Below are 26,304 nucleotides of genomic sequence, written 5' to 3'. Positions count from 1 at the left end.
CAACTCTCATATCCATACAAGACCAAGGAAAAACCATAGCCTTGACTAGATGGACCTTGTTGGCAAAGTAATGTCTCTGCTTTTTAACATGCTGTCTAGGTTGATTATAACTTTCCTTCCAAGGAAAAAGTGTCTTTTAATTTCATGGGTGCAATCACCATCTGCAGTGATTTTGGAGCCCAGAAAAATAAAGTCAGCCACTGTTTCCACTCTTTCCCCATCTATCTGCCAGAAAGTGATGGGACAGGATGCCATGATCTTAGTTTTATGGATGTTGAGCTTTAAGCCAACTTTTTCACTCTCCTCTTTCACTTTCATCAAGAGGGTTTTTAGTTCTTCACTTTCTGCCATAAGGGTGATGTCATCTGCACATCTAAGGTTATTGATATTTCTTCCAGCAAACTTGATTCCAGCCTGTGTTGGTTTCTCAAGAGGCAGGTCAGGTGGTCTGGTATGCCCATCTCTTTCAGAATTTTCCACAGTTTATTGTGATCCACATAGTCAAAGGCTTTGGCATAGTCAATAAAGCAGAGGTAGATGTTTTTCTGGAACTCCCTTGGTTTTTCGATGATCCAGCAGATGTTGGCAATTTGATCTCTGGTTCCTCTGCCTTTTCTAAAACCAGCTTGAACATCTGGAAGTTCACGGTTCATGTATTGCTGAAGCCTGGCTTGGAGAATTTTGAGCATTACTTGACTAGCATGTGAGATGAGTGCAATTGTGAGGGAGTTTGAGCATTCTTTGGCATTGCCTTTCTTTGGGATTGGAATGAAAACTGACCTTTTCCAGTCCTGTGGCCACTGCTGAGTTTTCCAAATTTGCTGGCATATCGAGTGCAGCACTTTCACAGCATCACCTTTGAGGATTTGAAATAGCTCAACTGGAATTCCATCACCTCCACTAGCTTTGTTCGTAGTGATGCTTCCTAAGGCCCACTTGACTTCACATTCTAGGATGTCTGTTTCTAGGTGAGTGATCACATCATTGTGGTTGTCTGGGTCGTGAAGATCTTTTTCGTACAATTCTTCTGTATATTCTTGCCACTTCTTTTTAATATCTTCTGCTTCTGTTAGGTCCATACCATTTCTGTCCTTTATTGAGTGCATCTTTGCATGAAATGTTCCCTTGCTATCTCTAATTTTCTTGAAAAGATCTCTAGTATTTCCCATTCTATTTTTTCCCTCCATTTCTTTGCATTGATGCCAAGGAAGGCTTTCTTATCTCTCCTTGCTATTCTTTGGAACTCTGCATTCCAATGGATATATCTTTCCTTTTCTCCTTTGCTTTTTGCTTCCCGTCTTTTCACAGCTATTTGTAAGGCCTTGTCAGACAGCCATTTTGCTTTTTTGCATTTCTTTTTCTTGGGGATGGTCTGGATTCCTGTCTCCTATACAATGTCACAAACCTCCATCCATAGTTCATCAGGCATTCTATCAGATCTAGTCTTTTAAATCTATTTCTCACTTCTACTGTTTAGTCATAAGGGATTTGATTTAGGTCATACCTGAATAGTCTAGTGGTTTTCTCTACTTTCTTCAATTTAAGTCTCAATTTGGCAATAAGGAGTTCATGATCTGATCCACAGTCAGTTCCTGGTCTTGTTTTTGCTGACTGTATAGAGCTTCTCCATCTTTGGCTGCAAAGAATATAATCAATCTAATTTTGGTGTTGACCATCTGGTGATGTCCATGTGTAGAGTCTTCTCTTGTGTTGTTGGAAGAGGGTGTTTGCTATTACCAGTGTGTTCTCTTGGCAGAACTCTATTAGCCTTTGTCCTGCCTCATTCTTTACTCCAAGGCCAATTTGCCTGTTATTCCAGGTGTTTCTTGACTTCCTACTTTTGCATTCCAGTCCCCTATAATGAAAAGGACATCTTTTTTGGGTGTGTTAGTTCTAGAAGGTCTTGTAGGTCTTCATAGAACCGTTCAACTTCAGCTTCTTCATGTTACTGCTCGGAGCATAGATTTGAATTACTATGATATTGAATGGTTTGCCTTGGAAACAAACAGAGATCATTCTGTCATTTTTGAGATTGCATCCAAGTACTGCATTACGGACTCTTTTGTTGACTATGATGGCTACTCCATTTCTTCTAAGGGATTCCTGCCCACAGGAGTAGATATAATGGTCATCTGAGTTAAATTCACCCGTTCCAGTCCATCTTAGTTTACTGATTCCTAGAATGTCTTTGTTCACTCTGTCATCTCCTGTTTGACCACTTCCAATTTTCCTTGATTCATGGACCTAACATTCCAGGTTCCTATGCAATTCTGCTCTTTGCAACAACAAATCTTGCTTCTATCACCAGTCCCATTCACAACTGGGTGTTGTTTTTGCTTTGGCTCCATCCCTTCATTCTCTCTGTAGTTATTTCTCCACAGATCTCCAGTAGCATATTGGGCACCTACTGACCTGGGGAGTTCATCTTTCATTGTCCTATCTTTTTGCCTTTTCATATGGTTCATGGGGTTCTCAAGGCAAGAATACTGAAGTGGTTTGCCATTCCCTTCTCCAGTGGAGCACATTATGTCAGACCTCTCCACCATGACCTGTCCATCTTGAGTGGCCCCATACGGCATGGCTTAGTTTCATTGAGTTAGACAAGGCTGTGGTCCATGTGATCAGATTGGCTAGTTGTCCGTGACTGTAGTTTCAGCCTGTCTGCCGCCTGATCCCCTCTCTCAGTGCCCACCGTCTTACCTGGGTTTCTCTTACCTTGGACATGGGGTATAGATATAGATAGAAACATATATATTCAAGTATAGTTGATTTGCAATGTTGAGTTTAGTTTCAGGTGTACAACAAAGTGAATTAGTTATTGCATATACATATATATGTGCACTTTTTTTACATTCTTTTCCCATACAGGCCATTAAAGAGTAGTGAGTAGAGTTTCTTGTGCTATACAGTAGATCCTTATTTCCTTATTAGTTATCCATTTTAAATACAGTAGTGTGTTTATGTCAAATCTAATCTCCCAGTTCATCTTTAAAAAAAAAAAAAAAAAGGAAACTATTGAAGTAGTTAAGTGTCTTGGGAGTAGGCAGGGACTGGGGAGGATAGGTTTGTGCAACCACCAGATTCGTATTTTTGTAGAGGTGACACACTCACATGGCTCAAAAACCAAAACTATATAAAAAGCTATTCATTATTTAAAAGTAAAATTTCCAATAAGATATGCTCACAGATTGGAGGAAAAAGGAAACAGAGAGAAGTGGATGATTTTATGAGAGCTGGGTGGGAAATTTACAAATATTTTGTGAGGTTCTTAAACTGGGAAGTGAGCAGGAAGGATATGTCAAGAATGATTCTTAGATTTCTGGCCTATCAAGGATATTTCCAAAACAGCAAGATCCCACTTAGAGGTTTGTGGGTAGCACATTAAAATTGTAGAAAGAGTTATAGTGGAATTTTATACGACACACACACACTCATACATTTACATTTGTGCATATATTATGAATAAGTTTAAATACATATATTTATTTATATGGGACCATCTGTGATGCCCTAATTTTCCAAAACAAACCTTCAGCATTTATTTATTCACTCAGTAAATTATTTACAGAATAAATGTCTGAAATTCCTCATAGAGTGGCCACATATCACTGGTACATGGGAAAACACCAAGAGGCACTATTCACACAGACTACATTGTGTAGAACATCTTCTGGGGCTGTGTAGTCTACTGCCTTCATGACCCCACTGCCTTTGTTCTTCCTACCAGAGTAGGGAAATAAGCACATTAAGACAGAATCCAGTTGAGTGAAGTTTCCACCAAGTGGCCTCTCCTTTTTCTCTCAGGCCTCTATTCCTCAACTACTAAGAGTATGAGAGGAGAAAGATGCAGTGGATGCATGCACTAAAAGCATCCTGTCAGAATACTACTTCCCTCAGGTATTTTCATGATAAGCACCTGCAGAATATTTTAATCCCAGCAACAATAAAAAATTATCCTCTAAATGCATAGGTCCTTTATACCCTGTACCAATCTGGATGAAGACAAAGGTCATTGTGTTCTGAACTAAAGTTACCACATATCATTCCCAAAAATGATATAGACAATCAAATAGAGCATGCTGCCTTATAGTACTGGTAAACAAATTCTTAGAAATAATAAGATTTTGTAAGCATTTTAGGGAAAACAATGCAATGTATTCAATGGCTTATGTTTAACTCCCACTGCTGATTCTACAGTTATATATATCTTCACCTATGCCAAGGAGGTTGCTCAAAAAGAGAAGTTAAGGTAATGTTAGTTAAAACTTTCCTTTAAATTCAACCCTAAATAAAATCTGATTCATTTCCTTGACAAACTTAAAGGCATATCTGAAACATAATTTTGATTTAATAAAACTTTATATATAAAGGAATAATGAGTTGTAGATTACATGGAGAAATAATCATGCACTTAATTGTAGATAGTACACAAACATGAGGCGACGTAAATATGGTGCAATGCATTTCTAGAGATAAATAAGCAAAGTCAGTATGATTTACAGATTAGTGTTGTATCTCTGGATCTACAGTCAATCTAGAGTCAAGCCTGAAGAAACGTGAGCAAGGCTGATCCACATTACATACTGAATTTAGAAAATAAGTAGCACCTGAAGCTACCAATGGACATAGGGGACTTCTCAGTATTTGGTTTTCTCTTAAGTTAAGACACATTAACTCTCATTACCTATTTGGTATGTGCATATCATGGTGAAAACAAGTTCGGGTTCATAAGGATGAATTTTTTTCCTATAAGGAAAATGTGTTTTCTTCCTCACAAGCTGTTCTTCACTTTGACATAAAGTACTATCCTGTTTCATGAAGCCATTGAGAAAGATCCAAGTTTTAAAAGGCAAGTCACCACACTGTGGACAAAATAAGAGTATTTTCAAATGAAAAACAAGCATGCATGATCAAGTTTCAATTTAAAAGAAAAATTAAAACAGAAAAAAAAATCCAAGTGCAAACTGCTTTGAAATGACCTTTCTGTATTGGTTCTATAGCCAACAGTTACTTTCTTGGGCACTACTTATTATGCATTTAAAGTTAACCTGTAAATTCTTAAAAGCAAGTACGTAATAGCTATTATATGCAAACAACACGGTAAACTAAGTCCTGTCACTTTCCACATATGTCCAATGAAGTTCATATGGCAGAACTTATACCTAACGAATTTTTAAAAGGCAGTTAAAAGCATGCCAAAAGTCTCATCGAAGTTTATATTTAAATCTCATATAACAAGAGTATTATTTTCTCTTCAGAGAGACAGAGTCATGATAGAGTAGCAGATAAACAAAGAAATAATCCCTTGATGTGAGTTGTTCAAAAATAAAATTTCTGAAAGCAAAATGAATATGAAATACTACACTGCAGGTAAGACACTCTCTGAGTACTAATTATGTATATCCAGCAGAATATAACTTCAAATCTTTCATCATTGCCAGAAGTTTTAAAATTCTGAGAGGAGAGAAATCAAACTTGAAGAGAAATAATCTCCATAAATTAGCAAAGTAAAAGGTCATTTGCTCATAATCATTGGAAGATATACATATACATGATCCAAGGGAAGCAGACAGCCCCTGCAGATCCGCAGGCAAACTCTTACCTTGACAGGTGCCGTTTTTCTCTTCGTATCCTGCCTTGCACATGCATTTCCCTATAGGTACCAGCCACTCCCCTTCAGCACTGCAGTGCATTTTGGGTGGTTCGTCTGTCACAGAATGGTTGACACAGGAGCCTGCCACTTCAAGTAACTGTGAAGAATCAGCTCCAGTAATTGTGTCAGGGAAGACAGCTAAATGTCGTACCACAGAAGGGCATTTTTTATAGTACACTCGCACTGAAACAAGAGCAATGCAAGCACCCACATCTTGAAAAGCGAGATAAAATCCCTTTTTGCTTAGAGGTCCTACATCTCTGACCTCTGTATTCAGTTTCATGACACGGTCACCAAGATCAAGTTCTGTAAAGCTTTCATCGGCAGCAATGGTATCAATTTTGATGTACTGGTTTTCCTTGATGTTTCTCCCATTCTCATTATCTGACTCAAAGTAATACATGTTGAAAGTCTCCTTACAGGTCCCCAGCCCTCCAGGAAGACTGTTGCAGTCCCGCAGAGTAAACTTGAGTTCTATGAAGATTCTGGAAGCACCTTCGTTTGAGATCCAACTGGTCAAAAGCCAGTTATTCTGGTTCTGTTCCATAACTTTGCATACTTGGTATGTGTGGATAGGGGCATAATTTTCATCGACTTCACCAATCTCTTCCCACTGTATAAAATAAAATGGAAAAACAAAAAAGTAAAAAGATGATTAGAAAATAACCAGCAAAATAATCAAAGAAAATTAATTCAGATGTAAAATTTCTGCAGCCTCAATATACAGTATTGAGAGAAGGAGCTATACAATGAAAATTTTAAAAAAATTTCCCTTTTCTAATTAAATAAATCAGCAATATATTAGTCATTGTCTCAAATGTAACTCAGGTGTGAACACGTGAATGATATTCTCTAGAAAAATTCATGTATTTCAGAGTAAAAATAAAATTCAATATGGGATATGATTAACAAGAAGCAGTGAAAGGGAAGTATGCATATTTGGAAGAAAGTTTGTAGAAAAGGAAGTACAATTTTTTAAAACTGTTAACAATGAGAAAAAAGCACCAAATGAAGAAAAGAAGGGAGAAAAACTTAATGACTGAATCCACATTCAACTCTCAAACAACACAACGATGTAACAAAAATTGAAAGAAAATTCATTAGCTTAAAATTAATAGTTTATTTCATTGAACCAATCTGGCAGGACTCTTTTAAAAACTGTGTTGAAAGTCGTTCAGCCATGTCCGATTCTTTGTGACCCCATGTGGAATTCTCCAGGCCAGAATACTGGAGTGGGTAGCTGTTCCCTTCTCCAGGGGATCTTCCCAACCAAGGGATCGAACCCAGGTCTCCCACACTTCAGGTGGATTCTTTAACAGCTGAGCCAAGGAAGCCCAAGAATACTGAAGAGGGTAGATCTTCCCGACCCAGGAATGGAAAACGGGTCTCCTGCATTGCAGGCAGACTCACTAACAATTGAGCTATGAGGGAAACCCCCCAAATTGTGTTACGAAGGGTTTATTCATACATGTACCCACAAATATATACCTAGAGACAGAAGGAAAATAGAGATATACAAATTATAGACTATTAATATGGAGAACCTTGTCATTTCAAATACTAAGTGATTTTTTGTTATACATAACCTGAGAACGCATTAATTCTTTCTTATTAATGCTTATTTTATGCACAATGACCTTAAAAGTTATGAATATATACAGAATATAGAAAAATTACTTATGATTTTTATAGCTTTCTTTTTTTTATTTTATTTTTTGATTTATATAGCTTTCAAAATACTATTAAGTCAAATAAGAGATCTAAACCTATCTCTTTCCTAGCTAACTATCAACACTACAGTGTTTAGAATGTCAGTGTATCATACCACATTTTATACAATGTAAATCAGATTTTTATTCTTCATAAAGATGTTATTATAACAAAATATGTTAAACCTGTCTAGAATCTGTGGGAATAAAAGTACATGTAATTTTGTTTTAAATCTTTAAAAATTATCCTGAAACACACAGAGCAATGAAACTGTACATACTGACTTTCAATAAATCCAAAATGTGATTTCAGACATTAAGTATTACAAGTAATAAACTTCATAGAACCTCATTTCTTTAGACATGAAATTAAATGGAGCGTTATTGCTTGATTCTGTTCAACTGACACAGATGTGAAAAATGGCATCACAAGGGATCCACATAAATCGTATACCTTAGATGGCCCCTCTCAGAATTCTAGCTGCCATCAGAAAGACAGAAGTAAAAGGTGTTGATGAGGGAAAACTGATGAGTTCATTCAAATCACAAGACAGACATCAAGATTGTATCTTACCTAACAACATTTACATTAGAGTGTTACATGAAACTTTAATTCATTCATTTAATCTCACTTTTGTTCCCTCTCAAAATGTATATAAATTGTACTTTGCCTCTGATTTTCTTAATCAGCTTTGTCTCTCATTAAACTACTTACAGTTTCTTCATGAAGCCATCCAGGTATCAATGTATTTATTATAAATGGTTACTAAATGCCATGCTTAATATTTCATGGAAAAAAGCATCTCAACTAACCAAATGAAAATAACAGAAATTTTTAATGTATTGTAAGAAGATTAAATGTATTTCCTCTGAATTAATAAATCAGAAAAGAGCATCAAAAAAGCTCTTCCCTGAAAAAGGAAAACCAAAATGCCACATTATCTCTGTTTTATATGCTCTTATTAAGAGTTCTCCAATGCAAATCACAAACATATATTTCTAATCCCTGGCCTTGAATCATTTAGAAAAGACCTATTTCTGCATCATATAGTCCAAGAGGGCCCTGCTAGCAAGTCAAAAGAACTGGACAAGTAAAAGGAATAGTAGCATTCTGCAAGATAATAAGGCAAGAAATTAACAGTCTTTGTCTGTACAAAGTCCAGGGTACCACAAATATTATTAAAAATGCAAGCCAAGCAGCACTTGACAAGACAGCTTAATAGGTACTGCTTCGGGTGATAATTTCAAAGTATGTGCTTAAGTATGTTACTCCTCTGAATACTCTCAATTAAGAAGAGAAAAACTGTAATTTTCTTTGATGTTAGAATCTATCATGGTGGGATTTTATTTATTTTTCTTTTTAAGTGTCCAAAATATAAATGAAGGCTCATGTTTTCTATTTCTAGTGAATGAATAGGAATACTTTAATTTAAATAATTATGGCCATAAGCCATTCAGAGACTCAAAAAGGTAATATAGATGCATTTCCAATAAATAGCTGCTCCTATTTAGACAAATACATTAAGAAACAAACAAAAATATTTCCTTTATTTTAGATTGGCTAGCTGAAATAAAATGTTGAATTCTTCAAAGTTGTCTTCCCTTTTAATACAAAGAAGACATCTTGCTATCCTCAGCAAATATCTTATTTACAAAGAAGAAACAAGTGGATGAAGAGAAAGTAACACTCTCCAAGAACTTAAGATCACAACAGGTATAGTCCTAGACACTTTTGCAAATGTCATGTCAACGAATTACCATAATTTAAAGAAGAGCATAGACAGAAAATGCAATATTTTCAGTGTAATTTTGTTGGAATTCCTATGCTTCCACAGCATAATAAAAGTATTTGCTGATTACTGTAAGTGAGGTGCCTGGGCAGTTTGGACATGTGGTCATTGCACATAATTTAGTTGGTTTAGCTCTGTTCTTCAGGTCCTGCTACTCCTTAAACTCCACCCTTTAAGCCTAGACTTTTCTCTGTGTTTGCTTTCTCCTCATTCCTATTTCTTTGACTTAATATTAAAGAACTGATTACACAACCACCTTGAGCTGGCTTAGTTTCTCTCTCAAACTCTTGGGCTTGCTTCTTTCCCCACTGGCCACTGAAAACAAATCAGTTTCATTCTAATCCCATGTTTGGCCAGGCATCAATAGTCAGCCACATTCATCAGAGAAGTGGAAAAGAAAAAGGACTGTTTTTCATATCCATATGTGTATCATGGAGTTACCAACTTTTCCTACTCAAGCTATTAAGAACTGTTTTCTCCCTGCCTGCTTCTCATGGCCTTATTAGATTTCTTCCCTAAAGGTCATGCTATGTCTTATATTTTTAGCATTTATTTCATTTCCAAGCCCTTTGCCTGTACAACACATTGTATGCATTCACAGTTTAAAACACTGACTCGGGACACTTAGCCTAGACTAAAATCTCCCCTTACATTATGTCCCCAAATACACACGAAGAATCATCAAGTGAACAGAGTCATTTTGACCTTTCAGGTTATGGGGACACCTGGATTTAGTTCTGTTTTCATTATTGTGTATTTATATGTTTCTACATAGAGATTAATTTATTGAGGCTAAGGTACAGTGATCAGAAACTCTGTAGCAGAGGCCAGCATATACATACTTAACTGGTCTTGTACAAAGGATAGATTATCAGCCTGAAGTTCTAGAATTAGTCCCAGCTTTTACAGTATCTAGATGCATAAACTAAGAATTAACCACTGGCATTCTGGTTACATAATCTAGAATGAGAACTGAAACTCTCTATCCTAGTCATCTAATATCCAATATAAAACATCATAAGTGGCCTTAAAAGATCTACTTCCATTGTTTACTTTAGAAATGAGAAAAATCAAAGACCAGATTTTCTCAAGCACACAAAATACCACCCTGAGCATCTCCTCTGTCCATCCACTGTCCGTGCCTCTGCCTTCTTATTAGCATGTCTGTCCATGAAGTCTGGATTTGTGTGTGGGATTCCTTGATTCACTACACTAATTCTTACTCCACTCTGTTGAAACTAAATTCACATTTTCTTTCAGACATGATTTAACCTTGACTAATTCTTTTTCTTCCTTTCTCCCTTCTATCTTTCCTTTCTTTCTCTCTCTTTTTCTCTCTCTATATTAATACTCTGAAACAGATATGAAGGTAAAGACACAATTCTCTTTTTCTCTACTATATCTCAGAATCTGATACCATAAGACACAGGGTAGGAAACTCAGTAAATATTTTATAATGAATGAATTAATATAAAACATATACATATTCTTCCTAAGTTCAGAGACATGTTAATATGAAATTTGAAATAATTCAAACATGGTAAATGATTATATGATTTGCTTTTTGTTTTACTTTGAACAAAAATAAATTTTGTTCTCTGTAAATTGTTCTCTGAATTTTATAAATTCAAATAAAAGAATATTTATAAGCTCATATTTTTGAAGCTAGTCTTCAGTGAAAACTTCTAGGAATTTAAGACTAACTTTTATTCTAATCATACAATTACTTTCAGTTTAGTCTTGCATATTAACCTGTAGAATTAGCTTTCTTTAGCATTATATTTTCCCAATTATAACTTAAGAGCTTAGTATAGATTAATTAGATACTTTTAGCATAAAATGTTTTAACATATTCAGTTTTTATTTTTCACTCACTAGCCTTTTTCATCATTCTATACAGATTAAAAGCCTAGGATGTAGCATGTCAGTTACTAGCACTGTTTGCAGTCAAACAATATTAGGACTATCTTAATCATTCTATTTGGCAGAGCAATGGTAAAACATAGCTAGGGATCAACTGCTTCCAGCTTTACTCTGCAGTGTGCAAAGCATAACTTTGCAATAAGACTTTGTTCATCACATAAATGCTTCTTTAAATATAGTGTTAATTGTCCTAAAACTCAACATTCAGAAAATTAGTATCATGGCATCTTGTCCCATCAATTCATGGCAATCAGATGGGGAAACAGTGGCAGACCTTATTTTGGGGGGCTCCAAAATCACTGCAGATGGTGACTGTAGCTATAAAATTAAAAGATGCTTGCTCATTGGAAGAAAAGCTGTAACCAAACTAGACAGCATATTAAAAGCAGAGACATTACTTTGCCAACAAAGGTCCATCTAATCAAAGCTATGGTTTTCCCATTAGTCATGTATGGATGTGAGAGTTAGACAATAAAGAAAGTTGAGCACTGAAGAATCGATGCTTTTGAACTGTGGTGTTGGAGAAGACTCTTGAGAGACCCTTGGACTGCAAGGAGATCCAACCAGTCCATCCTAAAGGAAATCAGTCCTGAATATTCATTGGAAGGACTGATGCTGAGGCTGAAACTCCAATACTTTGGCCACCTGATGCAAAGAACTGACTCATTTGAAAAGACTCTGATGCTGGGAAAGATTGAAGGTGGGAGGATAAGGGGATGACAGAGGATGAGATGGTTGGATGGCATCACTGACTCAATGGATGTGAGTTTGAGTAAGCTCCAGGAGTTGGTAATCAACAGGGAAGCCTGGCGTGCAGCGGTCCATGGGGTCACAAAGAGTCAGACACGCCTGAGCCACTGAACTGAACTGTCCATTATCCTTTAATATCACAACATTCTGTACAAAGCATTTTGAAATGCTCCACAAGAAATTAATTCTAGGCTTCTCATTTTCTTCAAAAAACTGTTATCTATCATTTATTATTTTTTCTTTGTATGTGCAGTATGTTTACTAACATCACTGAAGATATCCTGGCTTCATATTACTAGTTAACTGCTGCTTTTAAAACAGTAGCACCTATGCAAGATCTTAGAAAGTGCCTGGGAAATGGTTTGACTCTGTACTCAAATTCAGAATTCTGTCATTTCACCCCTTTTAACTAGTGATCAACACATTCCAATTGCTACTGCATCATAAGTTTACCTAAAGTCTAGAATTTCTGGAAGCTTCCTGTTCTTTCAAAACTTAGATGAAATACCACATGAAAAACCAGAAACTTCAAACAAACCAGAGATCTTTTCTCTACGTTTTTATAATAATTTACACTTTTAATATCAGATTTTTTAGATTCATTATTTCATTTTTTTCTATTTTGCTATACTGATTAAAATTAGGTAAAATACTCAAGTAAGAACATAAATGAATTGCTTACTTTCTCATTTTCCTACTTCCTCAGTTTCTCATTATGATAAATGATTACTAATATTCTTCCTGGGCTTCCCTGGTGCCTCAGTGGTAAACAGTCCACCTGCCAATGTAGGAGACACAGGTTCAATCCCTGGGTCAGGAAGGTCCCCTGGAGAAGGAAATGGAAACTCATTCCAGTATTCTTGCCTGGGAAATCCCATGGACAGAGAAGCCTGGTGGGCTACAGTCCATGGGGTCGCAAAAGTGTTGGACATGACTTAGCAACTAAACAACAAAAAGTCTTATTCCTCATAACATTTTGTAAGACTTGCTATGCTTACATAAAGTCATTACATTTTTCCTTCCTGTTGGATGTACAACTGAGCTCATTTGTCTCTGTGTGCATGCGGACATCTGCCATTACCTAATACAGTCATCCCAGGACATTTCTTCTGAGAGAAACTAGGATAGAAAAATCCTCACAGAATAAGAGACTTAAGATCATTATTAATGGTAAAAAAAAAAAAGTGGAGAATCCTATTATTGTTGAGACAGACTTTTTCGTCTGTTCTTACTACCTTTGATGTGTTACCGTCCACTAGAAGCCATTCATCATTAAAAAGAAACACTGTATTATTAAGACCAGTGCATGCTGGACACACATATGAGTCCCTAAGCCTCCTGCCTGTCCAGTGGCTGCCCAAATGCTTAAACAGCGAGAGTCAAGCAGAAAACCAAATTTTTAACTGGGAGATAACACAAGGCTTTAAAAGAAACTTTATTATAATTCAAAGATAATCATGGAACGTGTGAAAACCTCAAAGCTATAATACAATATAGTAACAACACATCAGAGCTACAGCTAGTCAACCTACATTTGAGAATATTAATTTTCTCATTACGCACTGTATGCATGACATAATCATGAACACAACCACATCATTTTACAGAGGAGTAAACAGATCTAGAGAGACTGACATGTTTTTAGTGCCAAATTAACATCTCAGATCAGAGCTCTCTGATATTAATTTTTTCTCCTTTAGAAGGGTTAAAATTCTAATGTATAAAATATACATTCTAACCATTATAAGAGAAAGTGGCACATGAAGTCATTCTAAGCATTATAAGAGAAAATTTTTCATTACCTGATGAACTAGGTATTTACGTTTTCATAACGTAAAATTGAGGGCCTTTGTTGTAGAATTCTAGAGCCCATCCTTCCTTGCTCAGTTTAGTGAGTTTTTGATCAATACAACACAAGTCCATTGAGCAACAGAAACATCTCAGTTTTTATGCATAATCACCAGGACAAGATGGTTTTAAAAGAAAGAAATTTGTAGTATTAGTTTCTGTTTCAGAAATTAAATCTAAAAGCTATGGCTTTTTAGTAAAATAAATATGACAAAATGTATCAACTTTCAGTGAAAATCATTTGAATCAATAATTTTGTTACATTTCCTCAATAATATGTTAGTGGAAAAAAGATTGCATCAAATAGGTGTTTGTGTTGTTTAAAACATCTTTAAAATTCATGAGTATGAAATAGCAATATTGCTAGAAATGACTCAGTTAATTTTCTATGTATGAAATAAAGCTGAAGTCAATTACTTTATTGTCCACAGAATAGAACAAATATTTATGGGCTCAAATTCAATTTGTGAAACAAAATCTCTTGAGAAAGATAGAGATGAAAACTTTCAAGTTTATATGTATATTTTCAGATGGAAATTTATAGACAATTGAGCATCTGTCTACAACACTAAATAAGAATCATGAAGAGATTTTTTCACCTGGAAAAACAATTCATCTTTTTTCTAATGGTGCAGTCAGTATTTTTTTTTCAAAAAGGAAAGAAAACATGTGGATTCTTTCTTCATTTATTCTTTTTTAAAGTTTTTTGTTAATGTGGATCACTTTTAAAGTCTTTGTTGAATTTGTTACAATATTGCTTCTGTTTTATGCTTTTTGCCCACAAGGCATGTGGGTTTTAGCTCCCCAACCAGGAATCAAACCTGCACTCTGTACATTAGAAGGTGAAGTCTTAACCACTGGACCACCAGAGAAGTCCCTCTTTATCTAATCTTTAAAAAGTATCCAAGTGTACAAGAAATGAATTAGAGATTGGAAAAAACAAAAGCAAAATATCAGATAAGTATTCACAGAGAAGTTTATCACTTAAACAAAAAGGTATTTCTTATAAAATACTGTAATGAATATTATCTAAAAACAAAAAGGAAAAAGTATATATCATGACTCTTTCTATATTTATCATTCCAATTTTAAGAAGATAAAAATTAAACAGTTTCACATTATATAAAATAATAAAAGATATCTGAATACTTTAAGTTTATAATTGGCTTTTTTCTTGAAAAATCCACTTACAAAAACAAATTCAAACATCAATTGGTCAATAATAATTTTAAAAGGCAGAATGAGCTAAGTGAATATGTATGACCAAAATTAGCAAATTAATAAACTCAATTAAAATCTCCCATTAAATATGGCATGTTTGTGATTTTGTGCCATGCAAAATTTTTTAAAAAGGTGCTAGAAATGGATTTATAAGCCACTGATCTAGTTTAGTTCCATTTTATACAATATTTTGAGACACTTCCATTTTTATGTGATAGTATCTTACCCTGTATATTTTCTGTCCTGTTACACCGAGAAATAGTCAAAAATTTGATAACTTGTAAAACTGTAGTAATATAAATAATCTTCTGTGTACTTGTGCAGAAGTTCACCTAGTCTATGAGTTCATATCTTTACCAAAAGATGACTGTGATCTCAATTTACAAACCTGCATTAGTAAGAGTGGTACACATTTACCATGGAGATTTTAAGATCTAAGGAGTCATATGTTTCTCCTATGTTTCAGGGTCTCACGGTGGACACACACACAGACACTGATACAGACACTCACACACAGACTCACAACGAAGAATTCCTTCCTGACAGTCATTATGAGATGTTAGAGAATGGTCCTCCAAGTGTGATTTAAATATACATGTTCTCAATAATACTGAAAATTTTAGAGTGGCATTACTACTCTCTTCAATATAAATAATGTCCTGTTATAGACAGTGAAATATTCTATGGGGAAGCCTTCTTTTTGAAGCTATATGAAAGTTTAGGTAAATGAGGAAAAAAACTGTTTCACTTGGGATTCAATTTAATGAAAATAGATTAACCTTTGGTGCATTTAATGTTGCAGACAAATTAGATACAATTATACACTTGCTATTCTGGCAAAAAAAAAAAAAAGGGAAAAAAGATTTCAGTAAACCATTTGCAACACTGGATGATTCATCCAGCCTAAAACACATACCAGAAAACATAATGTTGTCTGTGGTCCTGGTCTTTAGGCCACTCTCATTTTTCAATAGATATTACATTTCTGGTGCAGGCTTTACAAACGGCACCCATAATCAACTCCATGTCTCACATTAATCATGTTCTTGTAATCACTGGCTATTCAACACAAATCTCCATCTCAGTTTTTGTTGGGAAACAGCCACATTGGAGCTTTGAGTTTATTCAAGTTTAAGTGATTATATTGCCATCATATGGATTAAAGTTTACAGCATCCCCTTGCCACAGGCGTATTAAGGACGCAGTAGACATGGAGGGTGTCTACAATTACTTTATTGTACAGACAGAAGTTGGAACTTCCATATGGAACAGCTTTATTTTTCAGAACCCCAGGGCTGCTCTCTTTGAGATGGAAGTAAAAGAAGAAACAGCCATGGATCTACAGAAATTTCTTCCTTTGTATTTGTTGAGCCTTTTCTGGCCAAAATTCTTCTTTCAACAAAAAACAGCTACTTAAGTAAATGTATGCACTTTAGTAAAAACTTAAAATGAAAGTTTTAAGTGTTTATTGATAGTTCTAAAATCACAATTCCAATTTTTAGCATTCATTTTTACGTGTTCTTGATCATTAGTTGAACTCAAATTTAACTCTGGCCTACATTAAACTATAGAGTTTTTATTAATATAACAAGGTTTGCTAGTTGAAGATAATGATTGACATACTTATAGAAATTTTCTATCAACTCAATCTAAATATTTTATTGTATTTTATTAATGAATTTTTAATTTGAGAATTACTGTGAAATGGATTTTTCTGAGAATGCTAAGAATTCTAGGCAATTTCTGTAAAACCTTTAAAGCGTTAGTGAAATTACAGCAGAAGGAAAGAGAAATTTCAAATTCTTCCTACTTCAATCTTCTGCCAGTATTTTCCCTGTATCTTCTATATTAACCATTAATCATCTTGAGGCCTTTCTTTCCCTAGGTTAGTACCCACAAATGAGAACAGTGAAATTAATTTTGCATTGGGATTTTAATTTTAAAATTGAACCAAGTTTTTAATAGCCTTTTTCTCTGCTTATCAACACAATCCCTTTCAAAATCCCTTTTGAATCCCAGTATACAAGTAAGAGGAAACATAAACATAGGAAATACAGACATCAGGTAAGTCAAGTTATAGTACAGGAATATAAATTTTCTATATATATATATAGAAAGAACTATATTAATTGAATTTAGAATTATTGCCTAAAGGATCTTATTAATATTTGAGACTTGCATATCTACTTATAGATGGACTATAAACAGGACTCTGTATATGATAAAGGATATATCCATAATTGCAGGAGGTCACTGTCACTGACTTCCTTTGACTGATCTGTTTGCTATACAACTAATAGGTATCAAACTGATGCATGTACATACATATACATTTGTTGTTGTTCAGTAGCCAAGTCATGTACGATTCTTTGCAACCCTGTGGATTGCAGCTCACCAGGCTTCCCTGTTCCTCACCATCACATATGTCCACTCTTTTTTAGATTCTTTTCACATAAAGGCCATTACAGAGTACTGAGTAGCATTCCCTGTGCTATACAGTGGGTCCATATTAGTTATCTACGCTAATATTATCTATTATATAGTGTGTATACATATATAACTGATTCTTCATTGTACACCTAAAACTAACACAACATTGTAAATTAAATATAATTCTATATGTTTTTTAAATTCACAATGAGATATTAATACATAGTCCCTACTCTTGGAAATCTCAGACTCTGATAATATTTCCCTATTTTGCTTTTGGCAGCTTATACTGAACACAAGATACTTTTTGTAATTTAAATGTGTGTTTATTTGGGAAAATGTAGGCAGATACAGAATCAAGTTTTAGAAAGGTTATAGAAAACAGGATCTCATCCATGCTGCTGAAGGGAGAATATATTGGTAGCCAAATTTACGGAGCTGTTTGGCAATATATGATAAATTTAACACTTTTTAAACTAGGATTTTCACATGTGACTAGAGATAGATATGCCAAGATGATACTTCCAATGTTGTAACAGCCAAACATTTGAAACCACTGCCATCACTAAGAATGAATAAAATATGTTACATTCTTACTATATACCATCATACAAAAGTTAATATTCATTCATTTATATAAATCTCAAATACATAATGATGACAGGGACATGAAAATTTTCAATACAGTAAAACACTTATCTTTAAATATAAAGAAAATTACTATGAATTATGTTTTATTACACCCATATAATCATATGGTGCTAAAAGTACAAATGAACAGGAAAAATACACTAAATTCATGAGTCGAGATCAATAAAAAGGATCCAATTTGAAGAATGCAGAGAAAGACTGAATAAAAAATAGTCAGAGCCTATATTTCATGCAAAGATGGGCACAATAAAGGATAGAAATGGTATGGACCTAACAGAAGCAGAAGATATTAAGAAGAGGTGGAAAGAATACACAGAACTATACAAAACAGATCTTAATGATCCAGGTAACCACGATGGTTTGATCACTCACCTAGAATTAAACATCCCTGAGTGTGAAGCCAAGTGGGGCCTTAGGAAGCATCAAACAAAGCTAGTGGAGGTGATGGAATTCCATCTGAGCTATTTCAAATCCTAAAAGATGATGCTGTGAAAGTGCTGCACCCAATAATGCCAGCAAATTTGAAAAACTCGGCAGTGGCCACAGGACTGGAAAAGGTCAGTTTTCATTCCAACCCCAGAGAAAAGCAATATTAAAATATTCAAACTACCATACAATTGCACTCACTGTGAAATGATAGCAAGGAAATGCTCAAAATTCTTCAAGCTAGGCTTCATTGTTCATGAACCAAGAACTTCCAGATGTACAAGCTGGATTTAGAAAAGGCAGAGGAACCAGAGATCAAATTGCCAACATGCACTGGATCATCGAAAAAGCAAGAGAGTTCCAGAAAAACATCTATTTCTGCTTCACTGACTACACTAAAGCCTTTGACTGCGTGGATCACAACAAACTGAGAAAAATTCTTAAAGTGATCGGAATACCAGACCACCTTACCTGTCTCCTTAGAAACTTGTGTGCAGGACAAGAAGCAACAGTTAGAACTGGACATGGAACAATGGACTGGTTCAAAATTAGGAAAGGAGTATGTCAAGGCTGTATATTGCCACCCTGCATATTTAACTTATATGCAGAGTACATCATGTGAAATCCTGGGATGGATGACTCACAAGCTGGAATCAAGATTGCTGGGAGAAACAGCAACAACCTCATATATGCAGATAATACCACACCACTCTTATGGCAGAAAGCAAAGAAGAAGTAAGGAGCCTCTTGATAAGGGTGAAAGAGGAGAGTGAAAAAGCTGGCTTAAAATTTAGCATTCAAAATACTAAGATCATGGCATACAGTCCCATAATTTCATGGCAAATTGAAAGGGAAAAAGTGAAAACAGTTACAGTTTTATTTTCTTGGGCTCCAAAATCCATGCAGACGGTGACTGCAGGCTTGAAACTAAAAAAACACTTGCTCTTTGGAAGAAAAGCTTTGATAAACCTAGACAGCATCTTAAAAAGCAGAGATACCACTTGGCCAACAAAGGTCCATCTAGTCAAAGGTATGTTTTTCCAGTAGTCATGTACAGATATGACAGCTGGCCCATAAAGTAGGCTGAGTGCCAAAGATTTAATGCTTTCACATTGTGGTATGGGTGAAGACTCTTGAGACAGCAAGGAAATAAATCAGTCAATCTTATACAAAATTAACCCTGAATATTCTTTGCAAGTACCGATGCTGAAGATGAAGCTACAGTATTTTGGTCATCTGATTCAAACAGACGACTCATTGGAAAAGTCCCTGATGATGGGAACGATTGTAGGCAGAAGGAAAAGGGGGCATCAGAGGATAAGATGGCTGGATGGCATTGTTGACTCAATGGGCATGAGTTTGAGCAAACACCAGGAGACAGTGAAGGACAGGGAAGCCTGCATGCTACAGTTCCAGGGGTCCAAAAGAGTCAGACATGACTCAGTGATTAAACAACAAAGATGCAACTGGAATCCCACTAAGTACTTTGTGGAAAGCAAGTGTTTATCTGCAATACAACTATGAAGCTCTTCCTACTGTATCTGTTTTTAAGATAATATTGAAAGCTTTGAGAACTGTATGCACATATATAAAATAAATCTGTATAGTATGCACATCATTATAGTAAAGCTATGCAATAAATTATCTTATTTAGTTTTATATGTTATACTACTCTCCATGCTTTTATTGCCAGAGAACTCTCTTATTTATAACACACATGAGCATTCTGTAGTAATACACAGAACATATTTTGGGAAATTCAATTAAGGTGCTGACTGATAATTGCTTAGGGGTAGGAACTTACTGGGATACTGTATAATGGCTTAAATTTTGACTATTCCCCACCAATACATTTTTCATAATGCCTAATTTATACTCTCTTGCCAGTTTACATATATGCATCCGCCAATGGATTCATTCTATGCAAAGAAACCTGTTCTCAATTATCAGTGTATCCTTAATATTTAGAATTATTCATGGAGAAGTGTACAAATTTAACATGTGTCATTGTTTATATGTAAGAATGAATGAATAAAAAATGAATGAATGAATGGAAATTGCAAAAGCATTTGATTGACTCTTTGCTTTACTCAGCGGTTTGCAGGGATCTACAGCAATGGAACTGAAAGAACTTTTGAGTGAGTTATTTCTCCCTCCCTCTTCTAAAAGCAACTTAGTCAAAGAACACTTGGCATGTCAACCTTGAAATGTTGCCAGCCTTTTGCTCTGGCCACTATTTTTTTCCTCTCAATAATAACTCTCACCAGAAGATGGCAAGGAAAGAAAGAAAAGGTTAAACTCAATTCTGTCAAATGTTGTTAAGACTTGGCAGCTCCAGGAAAGGTTTTATAGTGAAGAGAATTGAATCTAGTGAAATAGGGGGCTGCCCAAATCACTGTGAATTTCATTTATCTGTGTATTTCTCTCCCTAATTACCACAGAAAAGTGACAGTTGACAAGCCCATGGAAGCCTCAGAAGACTGCAAAATTGTATTTAGTGGCCAAAACATAACATTTAAAAACTTCAGTGACTAATGCACACAAAAGCAAGATTTATTCAGGTGATGTTGAGATTTGCTCTAACCAGTTTCTTTTCTGTTCACATAAAATGGAATGTTAAAGTTCTAATGCTATGGTAGCTGAAATTTCTATCTTGATAAGATCTAATTAGTTGAACTAAATGATTACATGTTCAAACACTGGGACCTAGATTATCTTTCACTTATCCCCAAAAAAGAAGTATATGAGCCATAATGACTCCAGTTCATATATTCCAGCTCACTTGGCACAAATGAAGAAAGCAAGCTGTAAGTTTAAAAAGAAAAGCTCTTTAATATATATCCAATAAGCAGTAGAGTCTAATTTTTTATCATATTTAATTTCAGCTCTAAAAGGACATCATATATATCCAAAGAAAAATACTAGAAAAGTAACTGTTACAAATGTAACAAAGTAATACATACTGGAAATTTTCTAAAAGCAAATAAAACAGTTGTCTAGATCTCAATGCTCAGTTGCTCAGTCATGTCCAACTCTTTGGCGCCCCATAGAAAGTCAGGCTCCCCTGTCCATGGAATTTTCCAGGCAAGAATACAGGAGTGGGTTACCATTTCCTACTCCACGGGATTTTCCTGACCCAGAGCAGGTGGATTCTTTACCACTGAGCCACCTGGGAAGCCCTTATGGATCTCAATATTCATAATTATATCTCTTGCTTTAATTTAAAATCTCAGTATATTTTTAATTTATTAATTTTTACAAAAATTTAGAGCTGACCACCTTGTAGCATCATTAAATCTGAAATATTTTCTTTATGATCTTTCTCTTAGTATTTACTTTATGGTTTCATACAGCCTTACTGCTGACACACCTCATTTCTGCAATGACATTTAAAGAACAACTGATATGCCCTCAATTTGATAGTTTATGTTTTTCTCACATTCAGTGGCAAAGTATACACTTATATTCTTAAGAACATAAATGTATTCCCGTATTGAGAACATTCCATTCATAATGGAGTACAACTAATAAATGAGTTAAATATACAGTCATCCTAGTCACAGAAGCTTGCCACAAAGGGGCCCTGAAAAAATTAACTGATCACATTGCCAACCTGCAAGATGTTTGAATATGTACACCTGTTGATAATGCCTAACTTCAGAGGTATTTGCACTGATTTATTATAAACAGTTTAATGTTTTACACATATCTATAAAACTATGTCTTTAAAGGTGATTACAAGTTATATTTGAGAGGCCAAAATTCTTTCAATGTTCATCAATTATTATTAAACATATACTTAAGCATTTTTTTAAAATCTAGATTATCTTCATTAGAGGAAAGCCATTAAATGCCTTGGTATTCTAATAGAATACAAAATTCTACTTAAGTAGAATCAGTAACCGTAAAGAATATAGAACTACAAAACTTATATTGATATTAAATAACTAAATTTATTTATGCAGCCTGGTTTTGAAAATGTACCTTAAATGAAAAAGAAATAATGACTGAAGTAATTGTTTTCTAGTTAAAGCATCTTAACCCATTTTTTAACTCATTTTTCTCCTTAGCTAAGATATCTTAAAGCTGACAGAATTAAACATTCAGCAAGAGATGCACTGAGTCTCATTTAGGTATGTATTTGGGTGTGTATATAAGTGTGTGTGTATATGCATATATATATATGTGTATGTATATGCTGCTGCTGCTGCTGCTGCTGCTAAGTCGCTTCAGTCATGTTCGACTCTGTGCGACCCCATAGATGGCAGCCCACCAGGCTCCCCCGTCCCTGGGATTCTCCAGTGGGTTGCCATTTCCTTCTCCAATGCATGAAAGTGAAAAGCGAAAGCAAAGGCACTCAGTCGTGTCCAACTCTTCCTGACGCCATGGACTGTGGCCTACCAGGATCCTCTGTCCATGGGATTTTCCAGGCAAGAGTACTGGAGTGGGTTGCCATTGCCTTCTCCAATGTGTATATGTGTGTGTATATATATTCGCCAGGTTTTCCTAAGTATATATGTGCACAGAATTCCCATTTGACTTAATAGGGTCATGCTTACATAAATAATATGCCTTAGCTTAACATTTCTATATGTAAAACCTACTCAATTTTTTTTTCTTTATTTCCTTCTAAACTATGTGTACTTATAAGTATCTTCATTTTTCCTGTTTTAATTGAAAATATTGTTGTCCAGTTCCTACTTTCTCTTATTCTTTGTGTCAATTTAAACGACCTACAACAGAGGTTCTCAAACACTGATTTATTCATCAATTACATCGTTACTACCTCTGTTGGTTTATTAAAAATGCTGACTTCTTGAGTATTATACATGACCTACAAAATCCAGAGACCCAGAAATATGTATTTTAAAAATATAAAATAATAATCATCATTTAAAATTTATTGAGAACTAAAAACATGTCTAGAACTTTCTTAAATATTTTTCATGCTTGAACACATGTTCTACTCACCACAGTCCAATGAGGACATGGTTATTATTTAGAAGGGAAAACTAGGAAAGTTAATGAATTATGGAACTATGATTCTGGCACCATTACTTCAGAGTCATTGCTCTTGACCCTCTCATCACATACACAGCCTCTCGTGGGTGAGTATAACTTCTAGCCAGATTTCTGTAAAAATGTCCAATAAATGTAGATGACTACGATACAGCAAATCATAGATATTTATAGTGTGCTTTTTTCCTCAAACTAAACAAAAAGTTCTTTGAGAGAACAGTACTATATATTCATTTTTTGGATCCTTCAGCAAAATACTCGAGTCCTCAGTATATTTGTCAAATAGATTCTTCTTTTCAAATCTTCCAAGTAGAAAACCATATGCACTAAGAAAACTTAAACAGCAAGCCTTGCTTTCATGATGCAGCCTATACTTCTGTCATCTGATCGAAATGCTTTCTCCAACATCCCATGCCCACTTCTGAAGAGTCTCAACTCAATTTTTATGAGGAATATCTCTTATCACCATTAGCTATACATATATATATATATATATATACACATATATACGTATATATATATATGTTAGCTATATATATATATATATATATATTACTTTAGAATTTTAAACATATTTAAATTCCTAAATTTCCTATTTGAGATTGCCTCTGGCCAACATTCTGACATTCTAGAAAGCTAAATAAAATGTTCAAGACTATATTTTGTCTTAGTATGAGGCCCAGCAAGAGAGTTTCAGAAAAACATCTACTTTTGCTTTATTGATAATGCCAAACCCTTTGACTGTGTGGATCACAAAAAACTTTGGAAATTTCTTAAAAGAGTTGGGAATATCAGACCACCTTACCTGCCTCCTGAGAAACCTGTATGCAGGTCAAGAAGCAACAGTTAGAACTGGACATGGAACAACAGACTGGTTCCAAATTGGGAAAGGAGTACGTCAAGGCTATATATTGTCACCCTGCTTATTTCACTTATATGCAGAGTACATCATGCAAAATTCCAGGCTGTATGAAGAACAAGCTGGAATCAAGACTTCTGGGAGAAATATCAATAACTTCAGATACACAGATGGCAACACCCTTATGGCAGAAAGCAAAGAAGAATTGAAGAATTGTTCAAGCCTCTTGATGAAAGTGAAAGAAGAGAGTGAAAAAGTTGGTTTAAGACTCAACATTCAGAAAACAAAGATCATGGCATCTGGTCCCATCACTTCATAGTAAATAGATGGGGAAACGATGGAAATAGTGAGAGATTTTATTTTGGGGGGCTCCAAAATGACTGCAGATGGTGACTGCAGCCATGCAATTAAAAGACCCTTGCACCTTGGAAGAAAAGCTATGACCAACCTAGACAGCATATTAAAAAGCAGAGACATTACTTTACCAACAAAGGTCCATCTAGTCAGAGCTATGGTTTTTCCAGTGGTCATGTATGGATGTGAGAATTGGACTATAAAGAAAGATGAGTGCCCAAGAATTGATGCTTTTGAACTGTGGTGATGGAGGAGACTCTTGAGAGTCCCTTGGACTGCAAGGAGATCCAACCACTCCATCCTAAAGGAAATCAGTCCTGAATATTCATTGGAAGGACTGATGCTGAGGCTGAAACTCCAATACTTTGACCACCTGATGCAGAGAGCTGACTCTTGGAAAAGACCCTGATGCTGGGAAAGATTGAAGGTGGGAGGAGAAGGAGACTACAGCAGATGAGATGGTTGGATGGCATCACCAACGTAATGGACATGAGTTTGTGTAGGCCCCGGGAGTTGATGATCAACAGGGAAGCCTGGCATGCTGCAGTCCATGAGGTCTCAAAGAGTCAGACACAACTGAGTGATTGAACCGCCCTGAATGAGGCCCAGATGTGGCCCAGATTTCAGATTTAGAAATACAGAGAAAAAAGTTGATCTGGATTTTAAAAATGTGTTTCCTTCGACTCAATTATAATCTAAATGCACAATGTTCTTTGAAAAATATTAAAAATCAAATTAATATGATATCCTTCTCAATATTTGAATCTCATTCAGTTTCTTTTTTTCTGTGAGAAAACAACTACCATTTTAGGAAAGATATGTTACACTTTAATTTTTAAACTTTTCAATATATTTTCTTTACATTTTGTTTCTGACAGTTATACAGAATGTATGATCACTCAAAAACTCCTATCTGCTGGTCTATGTAACTTTTTTTTTAGTAAAAATGAAAATCAAAATAATATTTTAGTACTCGAATAGTTATACATATACTGCTATAATTTGAAAGTGGCCCATGGTGTTGGCTGGAGTTTTGTTTGGCTAAAGATATGTTTAAATAGAAAAGAAATTAAGATTTTCAGCAATAAGGAAAAACTGAAAGAAATGTATTCAGAAAATGACCCAGGAAACTTGAGGAATCAGATAATGGAATATAAAGTTCTCATTGCCTTACCATATGTTGTAACAAAGTAGAAAAAAACACAAGGTGATACTGTCTTTCCTTCTTACAGACAGACAGGAGAAAGAGCAGGAGTAGTACACTTTAGTGCTTACATGGGTATCACTAAGGACCAAGTCTCCATTTTTCCATGATCTATCGAAACTCATTAGGAAAAGCAATAGGGTAATTGCTAACATCATTCTTAGAAAAATGATTCTCCCCTTAATCAGGATATACCCCAGTTTGAGTAAGTAACACTGCTGTCAAGTTTTATGAGGTTAAACAACAAAAAAGAAAGAAAACTGTTTGGGAAACATCACTTGTTTACACAAATTGCCTCCCTCCTCACTTATGCTGGCTACAATAATATGCACCATCCTGGAAGACATCTAAGACCCAGAAGTGGCTACTACTGCTATGGCCAGAAGAATGATGGGACAAATAAATGTATTAAAATATAGGTTTTAAGCCATTTGAAAGTGAAAAAAGGATATCCGTATTTGATTCTG

At 35.1% G+C, this 26,304-nt stretch overlaps 1 protein-coding gene across 12 annotated transcripts in view; it reads right to left on the bottom strand.

Annotated features, from left to right (window-relative positions):
* The window catches only part of EPHA5 (EPH receptor A5), a 394,095-nt gene that overhangs the window by 307,566 nt on the left and 60,225 nt on the right, over window positions 1–26,304 (bottom strand). For all 12 annotated transcript variants that reach the window (XM_081504964.1, XM_081504794.1, XM_081505053.1 and 9 more), the window contains exon 3: window positions 5,603–6,266. In XM_081504964.1, the coding sequence (XP_081361090.1) occupies window positions 5,603–6,266 (664 nt within the window). The remainder of the gene's footprint in view (window positions 1–5,602; window positions 6,267–26,304) is intronic.

This window comes from Giraffa tippelskirchi, chromosome 1, assembly GCF_054371585.1.
Source record: "Giraffa tippelskirchi isolate mGirTip1 chromosome 1, T2T-mGirTip1v1.2.pri, whole genome shotgun sequence".
Classification (NCBI taxonomy): domain Eukaryota; kingdom Metazoa; phylum Chordata; class Mammalia; order Artiodactyla; family Giraffidae; genus Giraffa; species Giraffa tippelskirchi.
Note: the sequence above shows the minus strand (reverse complement) of the source record. Positions and strands in the feature narration are given on the sequence as shown.